Raw genomic sequence first — 16,280 nt, 5'->3', positions numbered from 1 at the left:
AGCTAATAGTGTAATATAAATAATGAGTTCTTTTGGATAAGACGTAACACCAATGGAGAGGCCCATAAACTGGCTGGGCAGCAATATATGCAGGAATTAGACCTCCTCCAAATTGGGTTTTTGAGTCTGTAACTCCTCTTATGAGATTTTAAAGAAATCGAAGGAAGTCAATTATCGGGGGTGGGGGTGGGGTGGGAAATAAAATCTAATAGGAGTTGAAACCAATTCTGTCTAGCTATGAGAGCTAGGATTTATAACTACTAAGTTAAAATTGGAATGGAAAACTTTTTATTGGCTTGTGAATGATGGATATTCATTGATTTCTCTGTACTTGAACCAAAAATAAATAAAGGAGTATTAGCTCGTGCATTTTGGTAATTCGACACTCGGAGCAGATGCATTTTATTTTTGGATAAAATTCTGCAGTCCATTAATATCCTACATCCAGTGGGGGATGAACCTTTACAAGAAAGTTAATTTCCTACTCGGAGCACACGCATAGGTCCTCTATAATTAGTGTAATTTTATTTTTGTCTTTCTACTAGTTATTTGGTTGTCTAATATTTGATAGGAAATTAGAGTCATAATTTGGCTGTCTAATATATGACAGTCACAAAATTAGAGTCTATGCTGCTTGTGGTTGCTCTGTTTGCTTCTGGCCGTGGGACAAAAAAAAGTACTAATAAGCTGACTAAGTAGACATCATTCTGCAACAAGGTGGATTATTGAATTCTCTCTTCTACAGTGCGAACAATCAGCAGCTAAATATCTGCCTAATCGATTTCATAGAAGTATAGAACTTCTATATTGAGATGCGTACAAGTATCATTGAGTATCACACTTTTCAGTGGTTTTGCAAAATTTCCACCAAAATAGAGAAAATGCTGCAAAATTTTGGGAAGAACTGTAACTTCTCATTTTTTCACAGTACCAACTACCAAACTTGACATTTTGACAAAACATCAGTTTTACAGAGCCTTTCTTAGTTAAAACTTTATAAATATCAATTTTCAGAGTACCAAAATTAATGCCAATGGCTTTTATATATTTTGAATACCTTACCACGGGGTGGTGTCAGTAGGAGAACACCAAGTTCGAAGTGGAAAAAACACAGGGATCTTTTTTTTTTTTTTTAGCAAATAGTTTCCGATTTCATTAACAGATAGCAAATTGTTCATACATACGTGACTGGACTTCAGAAAAACCAAGTCTCATAGGCATAGGAACTTGGTTATTACAGACGAGGACTATGAAGGGTTGTTGCTGCTGCCATGAGATGGGCATGTCTGATCAACTCCTTCGGGCAAAAGACAATTTTGCAGAAACTAAAACTAGCTTTGAGATTAAGTATCTCATGCAAAAGACCCTCACAACACCAAGACATTGTATCCGAAACTCCATTGAGCTCTTGAACAATGCCCTTATTGTCTGAACAAACCACCACCTTGCTAACACTTAGCTGACGAGCTTGTTCCAATCCGACTTTTACTGCTTGCAGCTCTACCTCTTCTGCTGAGACGTGCCTGCTTCCTACAGAACATAAGTCAAAAGCCCATTTATTTAGAGTGTAGCCTACAACAGCCTGTGAGGAAATAGGGTCGAAACTGCCATCACATGCTAGCATAAAAAGGTCAGGAAGATGAGAGTCAGGTATCAAGTATTTCAAAAACACTGGAGAATGAGCAGGAATAATACACCTTCGTGCTTGTTCCAGCACCTGAGATGGGTTAACAGCTTTATGACGAGGATAAAACACCAAAGAATTTCTATCTACCCAAATCATATAGGCAGTAGATCCTAAGATAGATAGGTTAAAAATAGTACTATCCTTGGAGGGACATTGAGAGATAACTTTAGTGATCACATCATTAGCACTAAACTGCTGATTCCAGGAATGAAATCGCATAGCAAGGGGTGAGGCAAACCAAATTTTACCTAAATGAACACAACTGAAAAGGGCATGCTCAATGCTTTCAGTTGCATAGTGACAACGAGGACAGGTACACACAAGACAAACATGCCAATCAAACAACACTTTCATAGTTGGCAAAATGCCGTTAAGCATTTTCCACAAGAACATTTTGACTCGATGTGGGATATAAAGTTTCCAAATATAACACCAAGTATTTTTAGCAACAGATAAAGACTTAAGAGTCCTACCAACCTTAGATTGACTTAGAAACCAACTATATGTCGATTTGACAGTGAAAATACCATTTTTTTTCTAAAGTCCAAATGATCTTCTGATCCAAATTTTGTGAGAAAATACGAGTTTGTAAAATCTCATCCCTAACATCTGTAGTGAACATCTCATTTAACATGCTAATGTTCCAAGCATTTGTAATATTATCAATCAAGTCAAAAACATACCTCACATATCTCATAAGATCCGGTTTAGGTCCAAAAGGTTTCTTAAAAGGCAGAAAAGGAATCCAATTATCCTCCAAAATATCAATGTTTTGTCCATCTGTTATCTTCCAACAGTGAAGAGAGGAGATGTCATTTCTTACCTTGATGATGTTTTTCCACCACTTCGAAGCAGAGTTACTTTTCTTGGCTAGCAGAAAGGAAACATGTCGAAAGTACTTATCCTTAATAATCTTAACCCATAACAAATCAATTTCCATCAATAGCTTCTGATAAACACCAAAAACTGTACTATAAAACCTCATAGACACATAACATTTCGGTTAATTTTATGCTTAATAATCATGAAATTTTCGTGCTTTTGCAGGTTTGAGCAACTAACGTACAAATGATGATAAAACCATCATATAAGCACAGAATAGGGAGTATACATAAGCTTTCCGACCAAGCCCATGTTAAGCCCAACAAATCCGGACTAAAGCCCAAAGACTCAAAGAATACAGAATCCAGTCACAAACGGGATTACGTGCACAGAAACATCAAACTGTTGAAGCTCATATCTCTTGAACCAGGACTTCGAATGCGACAAGTGAGTTGCTCAGACGATCAGTGCGATAAACTCTACGCATAGGCGGGAAGTTGCAAAAATGCCAAAAGACCAGACCGCCACTGGACACAGCACATGGATCCACCATACAAGCCCGCAAAAATTGATGAGTCATCATGCAAGACAAAATAATTGGTGCAAAAGTGACACCTTGCATGTAATTAATGAGATTAGATGCTAATAATCAAAAGAAAACAAGGTGTCAAGTTTTTGGATTGTGTGGGTAAGAATGAAGTAAATGTACGTGGTTTTGTTTTTCACGTGGGAGAAAATGAGATTTCTCTCAAATGGAGAGAAAAACAAAACAAGGGGGGATGCATTACATTAACTCCCTTGACTCTTGTTCCATTTCAATTACTAGACTTTATGTTTTGATTTTTAGTTTTTGGTTTTAAGAAAAAAAGCTTGTAATATGTTAATGGTGGACAACATTTTTGATGTCTTGAAATAAAATTTCTTTCTTCCTTAGTTAAAAATAGGTTGTTACATCTCTCTCTCTCTCTCTCTCATTTTTACTTATCCTTCTTGTAGTTTTAATCAAATCCTAGGATCATGAGCTAAAACCCTCCAAGGTGGAGGGTTAATGATGCTCATGTGAGGGTTCGTATAGATTACTTAGTAGTAGGATTCATTGCCTAGACTTAAGGACGCATCTAACACACTATCCCAAAATGGTAGTGTCCGGCCAAACTTGAGACCTGGAAGTGAAGGAAGACTCGCGTGCGCCTCCCTTTCTATGCCTGGGCTAGCCGCGCACGCTGGTCATATTTAGCTTCTTGTTTCTAGATTTGACAGGATTTAGTTTTATGAGTCCAGGGGTTGAGATGGGATTTCAGAGATGAAACCCAAGTTCAACTTCTTAAGCTAAGGAAATGGACTTAGAGATGAGTCCATTTTGCTAGGGATCGATGCTCAAGCCGGTTCAAGTTTAATAATGAACCCAAAATAGCTTAGAGATGGTGGTAATCCGATACTAAGATAGGATAATATGACCTTGCATGAGCAGCATGATTCTCCACCCTTCTTTCTCTTTGAATAACTTAGGAAACATCGTAGTTTTTATTGTCTTTTGTATTTACGATGTTTAAACGTTCGTTAGGATTTAAATAACATAACTAAACTTAGTTAGTAATCTAAAATGAATCTTACTCACTAGTTTCCCTACTTAGAACACAAATAAGTGGTACGCTGTCCTAATATTTAGGTTGGTTCGAATCCTTTCTCGAATTAGACGCACGAAGACGTGAGTAAGAACTTGAGACTACTCCGAACGGAAATAAAGATTTTGTATCCTTAGAGCGAAGAAGTGTAGAGATCAGCTTCCAACATAGCTTAGCTATAAGAGCTTTATTATGATACAGAGACTATTTAAATCCTACCTCACCCATGCTTTTCTTACTACAACATGCAGACCAATTTAACATATGCAACTTATTTCTACAATGTTCATTATGCCCCCCAAAAAAAATTAGCACTTATCATATCCAGGTTGTGACAAAAAGACTTATTAAACAAGTTAGTTTGCATAGAGTAAATAGGGATAGCAGACACGACACTTTTAAATTACGTTTTGTCATTTTTTTGATATTGCTATCATTTTTATCGTAAGTTTGTTATGGCTTGAGAGTTGAGCCTCTGCCTCTTCAATCATATTTTGCACCAGAACAAATTCTTGCCATTTTGTCTATAAAACATATCCCCATCTGCCCAAGAAGCATCAGCCAATTTCTACTTCGAGTCTACTTTTAATATTCAAACCTGGGAAAGCAGGTTTCACATGGGATCGGGAAAAAAAACTATAGAGAAAAAAGACGTTTTTTTCTCTCTTTGGTCTTAGGCGCGCCAGCACCTTATGTATGCCTGAACAAGGGCACCCACGTGCTTATGTCTTTGGCGACTTTCAGTGTTTTAGGTGCGCCCGCGCTCCACCGTTTTCAGCACGAATTCCATTATTTCAAAAGTTTTTGGAAACAATATAAATATAAGTTTTTTGTAAAAACCTAACCTAACCAAAACCAAGAAAGATGGAGATTATAAGGGAACAATTCTTTGTGAGTTGACTGTTCATTCTTTGTGAGTGAATTGAGAGATCTTGTAATTTGTTACTTTGGACATCTAGTAAAGCTTGGAACTCACTAATGTAGACGTAGGCAAATGGCAGAACCACGATATATCCGTATCTTGTGGTTTATTCACCTTTACATTAATTGTTTTACTTTATATGCTTGTTATTTGATATTGAGAAGTATTGAGATATTACTTGGAGGGTGTTGAAGTATTGTCTAGTGAGAAAGATCGATCTTTGTGTAGGATTGATCTATTTGTTGTGGATAATGTTGTTTCCACATTGTCCTATTCACAATAATTGGTATCAGAGTGAGGTATACGACCTACGATTTTGAGTTTTGGTGAAGAACCATAGTGCTCAAAATTTGCGTAGACAAGGTGTTCGATAAAATTCCGAAGTGAAATTGTTTTTTGGGTTATTGTGTGTGACTTGAAAAAATGGCTCCCAAGATGTCAAATGCTAAGTTTGAAGTAGAGAAGTTTAATAGGAAGAATAACTTTGGGATTTTGAGAGTCCAAGTAAGGGACATTCTCATCCAAGAAGGTTTGCACAAAGCTTTAAAGGAGATTAAATCTAAGGCTGCGACTATGAGTGATGATGATTGGGAAGAGTTCGATCTACATGCTTGTTCATCAATCCGGTTGTGTCTTGCTAATGAGGTCATGTATAGTGCGATGGGAGAAAATACCGCTGCTGGTTATTTGGCAAAAGCTAGAAGCTATGTATATGACCAAGAGCATGACGAACAAGATGTACCTTAAGAAGCGTCTTTATCAGTACATGATGGTGGATGGTTCAATGATGCAAGAGCACGTTAGTGAGTTCTGTCGACGCCTAGTGGATTATTTGAATGTTGGTATGCAGATGGATGATGAGGATCAAACGACATGTTTAATATTTTCTTTGCCTGAAAGCTATGAGCATCTAATGACCACATTTATGAACAGAGAAGATGCTGATCTTGACGAAGTTCAAAGTGTGCTACTTTCTTATGACTTAATGAAAAAGATAAGAGTTGAGAATAGCATTGATGCAGGTCAGGGGCAAGTGGCAAGAGAAAAGTCGCATGAAAAGGCTTCTATAAGCAATGAGAAGTCTAGGTCCAAGTCAAAGAAGCCTTTGACACATGTGAAGTGCTACAATTGCGATGAAAATGGACATTACACAAGTAATTGTCCTCACCCGAAGAAAGAGAACAAGAGAGATGGTAAAAAGAAAGGTAAGGCTAAAATTGAGGCAAGTTATGCTTCAGGCTCTGAAGGGGATGAGTTGAGTCTCTGTTTGTCCACACAAGACTATATGGACGAAAGGTGGATTCTTGATTCTGGGTGTTCCTACCATATGTGCTCGAATAGAAAGTGGTTTACTTCTTATGAGAGCATTGATGGTGGTTTCGTTTTGATGGGTAATGACATTGCTTGTAAGACGGTAGGAATTCGAACTATACGGGTCAAGATGCATGATGGTGTAGTGAAGACTTTAACCGATGTGGGACATGTTCCTGAGCTAAAGAAAAATCTTATTTCTCTTGGTACATTGGATTCCAAAGGCCACAAGTTTGTGGGGGAAGGTGGAGTCCTAAAGATTGTCAATGACTCTTTAGTTGTTATGAAGGGTCAAAGACATGGAACCTTGTATACTTTGATGGGTAGTATGGTGATAGACGATGTAGCAGTGGGTGCATGTAGTGATGATTCTGAGTGCACTAAGATGTGACATATGCGACTAGGGCATTTGAGTGAAAATGGTTTGTCTGTGTTATGCAAGCGAGGGTTCTTGAAGGACTTGAAGAAGCCAAGTATGGGGTTCTGTGAGCATTGCGTATGTGGGAAGCAGTGCAGAGTCAAGTTCAGTTCAAGCAAGCACACAACAACAGGCATCCTTGATTATGTGCATACGGATGTTTGGGGACCATCCAAAGTGGCTTCTAAAGGAGGTAACCGTTATTATGTCTCATTCATTGATGATTATACTCGCTATGTGTGGGTGTATATGATGAAAACAAAAGATGAAGTGTTAGAGACATTTAAGAAATGGAAGGCAAGGGTTGAGAATCGCACAGATAGGAAGGTCAAGATACTAAGGTCTGACAATGGTACTGAGTATACCTATGGGCCTTTCCAAGAGTTTTGTCTTGTAATGTGGAATTGCCGCACCTTTGGATGATCGAAAAGGCGCTTTAGCGAGAATGGAATGACAGAGATGATGAATAGAACCTTGCTTGAAAGAGCGAGATGGTTGTTGTCTAATGCCAGTCTAAGCAAAAGTATTGGGCAGATGCAGTGTCCATGACGTGTTACCTATACAAAAGGTCACCAGTTCCAGCTATAGATTGCAAGACATCTTATGAGGTGTGGTCAGGTAACTTAGCTGATTATAGTATTTTGCAAGTGTTTGGATCGATTGCTTACTACCATGTGAGGAAAGCAAGCTAGATCCTAGAGCTAAGAAAGCCATATTCTTAGGCTTTGCAAATGGGGTAAAAGGATACAGATTGTGGTGTCTAGAAGGCCACAAGTTCTTAGTCAACATAGATGTTACTTTTGATGAGACTTCTGTGTTATCTTTCAGTAAGTCGGAAAAAGCTGGGCAGAATGGTGATCGAGTCTATAGAAGTTCAAGTTACTGAGCTTGAGTTGTTTGATGCAGCAGATGACTGGTTAGTTCATGATGAGGTACCAAATCATGGAACCACACAACAACAAGAAGATGAGCAAGAACATCCGCAACTTGTAGTGGCTGACCTTATAGGCCAAAGAGACAAGTTAAAGAAGTGCACAAGTATGGGCATGAGAAGCCGGTGAAACACTATGGTTAGGTGGATTTAGTGGCATATGCACTGAATATTGAAGATGATGAGCCAGATAGCTTCAAAGAAGCTGTTAGAGATGTTCATTATAGAGATTGGTTGGTTGATATGTAAGAAGAGATGAAATCTCTTGATAAAAATCACATATGGGACCTAGTTTTATTGCCAAAGGGCAAAAAGACTATCGGTAGTAAATGGGTGTTTAGAAAGAAAGAGGTCCTTCCTGAGTCTGACAGTACTGGGTACAAGGCAAGAGTGGTAGCAAAGGGTTTCTCACATAAGGAAAGAGTCGACTACAATGATGTATTTTCCCCGATGGTCAAACATACTTTCATTCGAGTGTTATTGAGTTTAGTTGCTCACTTCGACTTGGAGTTAGAGCAACTTGATGTGAAAACTGCTTTCTTGTATGGGGACTTGGAGGAAGATATCTATATGAGACAACCTGAGGTTTTGTTGTTGTTAAAAAAGAAGATCATGTGTGCAAGTTGAATCGGTCACTGTATGGTTTAAAGTAATCGCCAAGACAATGGTACAAGCACTTTGACACATTCATGATGCAACATGAGTACACTCGAAGTAAGTATGACTGTTGTGTTTACTTTTGTAGGTTTCGTGGTAATGACTTCATCTATTTCTTGTTTTATGTGGATGCCATACTTATTGCTTCCAAAAGCATGGTGGAGATAGACAAGTTGAAATCTCAACTTAGCTCTGAGTTTGAGATGAAAGACTTAGGTGGAGCCAAGAAGATATTGGGCATGGAGATTGATAAAGATAGGAAGAAGCGACGGATAGTTGTATCTCAGAAAAAATACCTTCAGAAAGTAATTTCTCATTTTGGTATGGAGAATGCAAAGTCAGTTTCTACACTTTTAGCTGGGCATTTTAGGCTTTCAGCTAAGTTCTCTCCTAGTTCGGTGGAGGAACAAAAGCATACGGCTAATGTTCCTTATGCAAGTGTAGTGGGCAGTTTGATGTATGCTATGGTGTGCACACGCCTAGACATTTCACAGGCAGTTAGTGTTGTAAGCAGGTATATGGCAAATCCTGGGAAGCAGTGAAATGGGTATTGAGGTACTTGAAGGGTACATTGGATGTGGGATTAGTTTATGGTGGATGTACTTGTTATGTCAGTGGGTATGTGGATTCAGATTATGCAGGTGATCTAAATAGACGACGATCGACTACTGGTTATGTGTTTATAATGCATGGTGCACCGGTTAGTTGAAGGTCTATGCTACAGGCTACAGTTGCTCTATCTACTACTGAGGCAGAGTATATGGTAGTGGCAGAGGCAGTGAAAGAGGCACTATGGCTTCGAGGTCTTCTGGATGATATGGGTATTGAGCAGAACAATGTTGCTTTATATTATGATAGTTAGAGTGTTATTCATTTGGTGAAGAACCAGGTTCATCATGCTCGGACCAAGCATATTGATGTTCGTTATCACTTTATACGGGATGTTGTTGAGGATGGTGATGTAGCACTTGAGAAAGTGGGCACCCATGACGATCCTGCTGATATGCTGGCAAAGGTTGTCACCGGAGTTAAGTTCCAACACTGTTTGGACTTGCTCCAAATCCTACATGCTTGAAAGAGCCCTTTGTGGGCATGGCCCTTCGGGGCGGTTGACTGCGAATTCCGGATGGATGTGTTCGGCTCGGTTTTATGTGTTAAAACTTCACCGAGGTGGAGAATATAGAGAAAAAAGATGTTTTTTCTCTCTTTCGTCTTAGGCGCACCCGCGCCCTATGTATGCCTGAACAAGGGCACACACACGCTTATGTCTTTGGCGACTTCCAGTGTTTTAGGTGCGCTTGCGCTCGACTTTTGCTTGGCCAGGGGTGCGCCCAGCTCCACCGTTTTCAGCACAAATTCCACTGTTTCGGAAGTTTTTGGAAACAGTATAAATATAAGTTTTTTCTGTAAAAACCTAACCTAACCAAAGCCAAGAAAGAGAGAGATTATAAGGGAGCAATTCTTTGTGAGTTGAGTGTTCATTCTTTGTGAGTGAATTGAGAGATCTTGTAATTTGTTACTCTGGACATCTAGTAAAACTTGGAACTCACAGTGTGGACATAGTTAAATTGCTGAACCATGATATATCTGTGTCTTGTGGTTTGTTCTCCTTTACATTAATAGTAATAGACTAAAGTCACTAAACCAGATAATAACAGTTAACATGCTATAACATTTCCCACTAAAATAAACTATGAAAATACATACTGGAAAGGAACCAAATATCTCAAGTCAATGCTCTTCACACTTTGAACCCTTCAGTTATGGACTTAGTACTTGCCTCATTTGACTGTCCCAGACTCCCAGTAGCCCAACAAATATATTAATCCCCACTCCAACTAACCACTTCAAATTCTACTTAGCATTTGGAATCGAGATAAATATAAAATAATATGCATCGTTGAATTAGTCATGAGTTATATTTTAATTTGAGAACTGTTCTAGCATAGGACACTGTTTGACATATAAGTGTATGGCGCTGCTCATATCAGACAAATGGATTGGATTTAATTCATGATCAATGGGAAAAATGAATTAAGGTCAAGGAGATTGGCATCACTAGGAAATCAATATAACCCAATCTGACCGGCAATTATCAGTGATTTTTACAAGTTTATTGGCTGTTTATTTTACAAAGCTAGTATATAGTAGCATAATCGTCGACCTTTCATTGACAATTTTATTTAAATTTTCCAATTGAGCTGGTTTTCACACGCAATGTTCTCGATAATGGCTAGATCATCATTCAGGAGATACAACTTTAACAAATGCCGTTTGTCTGCACGTCCGGTTTGAACGATCATTAAACATTTTTCTGTCAAGTTGTCAACAAATCATGTTACAGTCTTACAGACACTTTATTTCTTTTCCTTATATAATTAGTAAGTACATTCGGTCATTCCATCTTTTAAGGGACGGCATTACCTACTGTGTCCAATTTCCCATTTTCCCTTAAGTTTGGCTTGTTATAGAGCATTAGGTATCTAGAGGTTTTTCTCATCTATAAAATGGACACAGAGCAAGATATGTTCTTGCAACATAAAGTCCCAACTGAAAATGGCGAACAAATTTGGGTCACTTGTTTCCTTATTGTTGCTGCTGACACTAGTTCACAGGTCTTATGCAGGTAGTATTGCAATCTATTGGGGTCAAAATGGCAATGAAGGTACCTTAGCACAAACTTGTGAGACAGGCAAGTATAGATATGTTAACATTGCTTTCCTGAACATATTTGGAAATGGCAGCACACCTGAGATCAATCTAGCTGGTCATTGTAACCCCTCTGTAAATGGATGCCAGGTTGTTAGTGGAGACATAAGACGTTGTCAGAAACTTGGGGTTAAGGTCATGCTTTCCATTGGTGGTGGTTTTGGTAATTACTCAATTACCTCTGCCTCGGATGCTAAAAATGTGGCAAGGTACTTGTGGAAAAACTTTTTAGGTGGACATTTGTCGTCTCGTCCACTTGGTAATGCAACTTTAAACGGAGTCGATTTTGATATCGAATTAGGTTCCACTAAAAACTGGGATCTTCTTGCTAAGTATTTGAAGTCTTACAGTAAGCCAGGAAAGAAAGTGTACTTAACTGCAGCTCCACAATGTCCACTGCCTGATGCCTATTTAGATCGCGCACTAAATACTGGCCTATTTGATTTTGTTTGGATACAGTTTTATAATAATGCTCCATGTCAATATAGTTCTGGTAATGTTACCAATCTAATAAACTCGTGGAAGAGATGGACCTCAACGATCCCGGCCAAGAAGTATTTCTTAGGTTTACCTGCTGCTGAGGCAGCTGCTGGAAGTGGCTTCATTCCTGCAAATGTGTTGAAGTCTCAAATCCTTCCAGTGATCAAGTCTTCTCGCAAGTATGGGGGAGTCATGCTCTGGAGCAAATATTATGATGATCTAAGTGGCTACAGTTCCTCCATAAAGGGGAGTGTGTGAACCGTGCAATTCAGCCTACTCTAAATAATTTTTGTTTACTATAAGATGTCCACTTTTTCAGAAAATGTATGAACAAGATACAATTAGGTTCTCTTTTGTTTTACGTTTTTCCGGTTCCTTTCTTCTAGAGACAAGTTTGTTAATTAAATCAAGGTTGACTCTGTTTGTTTGTTTTTAAGCATTTAGCAGCGTGTATAGAAAATTTTCACGCCCATGGAAAAATACTGTCAATCAAACAGCAAACGCTCAAAACATTGCCATTTAATATGCAATCGAGCAACCTAAAACGCTGAAAATGTACGTCAGGTGGGAACTAAGATTCTTGCCCATGAACATGTCTTGTGGGTATTAGTATTCATCCGACCACAATCCAACTATTGAAACCTAGAAGAGAAACCGAAACCAGTTTAATCCCATAAAAGATTGTGATATTCATGTGGCTAGGCCATTTTATTTTGTTTTGTTATCGGGGATGATATTCCAAATTTCCAATTCCTTCCGTAGAATCCTCATCTGGGATATATGACCGGTGTGTTGGGCTTCAGTTCTTGACACACAGCACACTTAGGGGTTATTTGTTTTTTTGGGTTAAGTTATAAGAGGGTCTTATAAGACCATGTGTTATAAGAGGGTATTATAAGATGGTCTTATAAAGTGGTTTGTTTTTCATTTTAAGTTCCTCTTATAAGCATTTGTAAAAATAGAAAAAACAAATACATGACATCTTATAGATGTTTATTTGACAAATATAACCCTACTTTACATCACATTTAACTTGAATAGATTAATTTGAAACAAACGATAGTTTGATTTTTAGGTTTCAAATCAATTTTGATAATTAGAATATCGATTTTAAAAACTATCTTAATTGGGGTGGTGGTGGTAGTAGTGGAGTGATGATGATATTGGTTTTAATGTCTTAAGCGGTGGTGGTGGTGGTGGTAGTAGTAGTAGATGTCTTAATAAGACGGTGGTGGTGGTGGTGGTAGTGGTGGTGATGATGATAGTCTTAATAAGACGGCCAGAGTGGTAGTGGTGGTAGTGGAAGGGTGGTGATTTGATATTGGTCTTAATAACAGTAGTGGTGGTGGAGGTGATGGTGGTGGTGGTGGTGGTAGAAGTGGTGGTGGTGATTTTAATGGTGGTGGTGGTGGTGGTGGTGGTGATTTTAATAGTTTGGTGGTGGTGGTGGTAGCCGGTGGTGAAGTTATTTGGAGAATAAGATAATGAAAAGGGAAGAAGAGATAAATGAGGCTAGGGGTATATGGATGGGGGTGTTTGAGTCATTTTTCAAGTTATAAAACTTATAGAATTTAAGTAGATCCAATTTTGGTACTTATAGAATTGGAGCCTCTTATAAGACATTTCTAGTAGAATGCCTCTTATAAGAGGCAAAAAACAAACCAAAAAAATGTCTAAAATCACTGGGCCACATCTTATAAGAGGTTATAAGACCTCAATGTCTTATAAGAGGTCGGCAAAAACAAATGGCCCCTTAAAAGAGTTCTGAGATATCTCAAAGGCACAGTTGAGAACTCATTTGTTTAGAAATAAGTGTCTTTGTGCCTTTGAGATATCTCATAACTCATGTATATACAGACACAATGTAATCATTTTACAATCATTCAATGAAATCACATTTTTGAGCTAAGCTCTCATTATATTCTTCATGGAATCAGACGCCAAAAGCTTCGCGGCGAAGGAATCGATCCGCCATTAATGAAACTTATCAAACATTGCTAAAAGCAATAACAGGTTCATCCAATTTTATCAACTCTATCATTTTCTTGTTCAATTATGTGTTATGTTTACCTGTTCTTGCTCTTGTGTTCAAATACTACTTCTCTGTTATCAATTTAGGTTAAAATACTTGTTGTTCTACATCTGAAATGGTTCGCAACAATCAAAACCAAGATCCATCCACTCAAAACCAAAATTCATTGAATCAAAACCAAAATCCATTGAACAATCAACCTTCTTCTTCAATAATGCATAACACTGAATCTTTTACTCAGAATCCTTCATTAGCTATTCAAAATATCTCAAACTTTGTTACAGTAAAGCTGAACAGAGAAAATTATATCCTATGGAAGTCAGTATTCATCCCTTTTCTCAAGATATTCAATCTTGTTGGTATCATTGATGGTTCTGATGCTTGTCCATCCCAATTTTTCCATGATGCAAGTGGAAACAATCAAATTAATCCTACTTATTTAGAATGGAATAGAAGAGATCAAATTTTATTGATATGGCTAAATGCCACTCTTTCTCCTGAGTTGTTGCCTTATGTTGTTGGCAACAACTCAAGAGCTCTATGGCTTACTCTTGAAAAGAGGTTTGCAACTATTTCACAGGCTCATGTTGCTCAACTGAAGACAAGACTACAAGCACAGAAAAAGGGAGATTTATCTATGGCTGCATATCTTCAGAATATTAATTGCAGATTCTCTTGCTGAAGCTGGTTCTCCTGTTGAAGATAGAGATTTAGTATTTCAAACACTTCAAGGTCTCTCCAGTGATTACAAACCGTTCACAACTTCTATTAGAGTCAGAAAAGAACAGGTTACTCCAGATGAACTTCATGGACTCTTGTTAAGTGAAGAGTTATCTTTAGAGGATTTGAACAGATCAATGCAAGTTAATGACTCACATGCATTTGCTGTAACAAGAGGAAATTATCAGAATTACAGAGGCAATTATCAGAATTACAGAGGGAACTTTCACAACAATGGAGGAAATGGCTATAACAACAATGCAAGGTCTTACAGTACTGGCTCATACAATCAAAATGGAAGGAACAATTATAACAATTACAGAGGCAACAGCAGCAACTATAAAGGCTACACCAATAACAACTATTCAAATAACAATAATCAAGGAAGGAATAACAACTGTAGAGGATCCAATTCAAATATCACCTACAATACTCAAGGGAATAGGCCTATCTGTCAAGTTTGTGGAAAAACTATTCATTTGGCCATTGATTGCCATCATAGAATGAGTCATTCATATGCGGGAAGGATTCCTCCAGCAACTTTGGCTATGACGGCTACATTCAATGATTCCATGCCTCCGTCAGACAATTCTTCAAATCCATTTATTGATGGTGACTCCAGCAGCTATTCTCACCCTCAATATGGATCAGACAGTGCTCATAACTATACATCAGACTTTGTTCCTACAGCAAATTTTGCTCCTACAGCCAACTTTGCTCCACATGATCATGCTTCAAGTTCTACATCCAGCTAGTATGCAAACACAGGTGCTTCTCATCACATTACACCTGACATTTGAAATATCTCTGCTCCTGCTACATACAAAGGGAAAGATAAAGTCTTAGTAGGCAGTGGCCAAGGTCTCAACATTCTTAATACAGGTTCAACTCAACTCTATCCTGTTAAATCCAAATCATGTTTTAACATGCACAATATATTACATGTTCCACAAATGAAACATAATCTTCTATCAGTTCATAAGTTTGTTTCTGACAATAATTGCTCCCTTACATTTGATTCTGTTGGTTTCATTGTCAAGGACAATGCTACTGAGATGATCATTTTCAGAGGCCATACTGAAAAAGGACTCTATCCTCTCAAATTCATCTCATCATCATCATCATCATCATCATCATCTCCTTTAGCTTTCATGAGTGACAAAGCACCCTTTTCCATTTGGCATCAGTGACTTGGACATCCTTCATCTCAAGTGCTCCATCAAGTGTTGAGCAACAATAAGTTGACTGTTCAACATTCTAATAAAGCATCATCATTTTGTAATGATTGTCAGCTAGGAAAGAGTCATAGACTTCCTTTTCATTCATCTATTTGTAAATCTACACATCCTTTACAACTCTTGCATATAGATTTGTGGGGTCCAACTCCTATTTGTTCTGTTAGTGGCTTCAAGTATTTTACAACTATTGTTGATGACTTTAGTAGATATTGTTGGATTATTCCTCTCATGCCTAAATCTGATTTCTATACTATCTTTGTTTTTTTCAAATCTCATATTCAAAATCAACTTGACTTGAAAATCAAGAGTATAAGAACAGATTGTGGTGGAGAATTTACTAGTCATAACTTTCAAAATTTTCTTACTCATTTTGGAATCTCTCACCAGTTTTCTTGTGCCTACACTCCAGAACAAAATGGAGTAGCAGAATAAACATAGACATCTTCTTGACATGACCAGAACCTTATTATCTCAATCAAACTTGCCCACCAAGTATTGGCTTGAGATTGTATATACGCTTTTCTTATCAACATACTTCCATCTCCATCTCTTCAACATAACTCTCCTTGGCAAAAATTGTTTAACCAAAAACCTGATTACTCATTTCTCAAAACATATGGATGCAGTTGTTTCCCATGGCTTCGACCCTACACACAAAACAAATTTGATTTTAGAAGCACACACTGTATATTCATTGGTTATAGTTTATCTCATAAAGGATACAGATG

General features: G+C 37.9%; 1 protein-coding gene across 1 annotated transcript; it reads left to right on the top strand.

The window, feature by feature from the left end:
- The first annotated feature begins 10,919 nt into the window (after positions 1-10,919).
- Positions 10,920-11,916, top strand: LOC147516564 (acidic endochitinase-like). The gene has a single exon (XM_086594585.1). It carries the CDS (start codon positions 10,930-10,932, stop codon positions 11,818-11,820), a length of 891 nt encoding a protein of 296 aa, XP_086450711.1. The 5' UTR covers positions 10,920-10,929; the 3' UTR covers positions 11,821-11,916.
- Positions 11,917-16,280: the final 4,364 nt, after the last annotated feature.

This window comes from Coptis chinensis, chromosome 2 (assembly GCF_015680905.1).
Source record: "Coptis chinensis isolate HL-2020 chromosome 2, ASM1568090v1, whole genome shotgun sequence".
NCBI classification, from domain to species: Eukaryota; Viridiplantae; Streptophyta; class Magnoliopsida; order Ranunculales; family Ranunculaceae; genus Coptis; species Coptis chinensis.
Note: the sequence above shows the minus strand (reverse complement) of the source record. Positions and strands in the feature narration are given on the sequence as shown.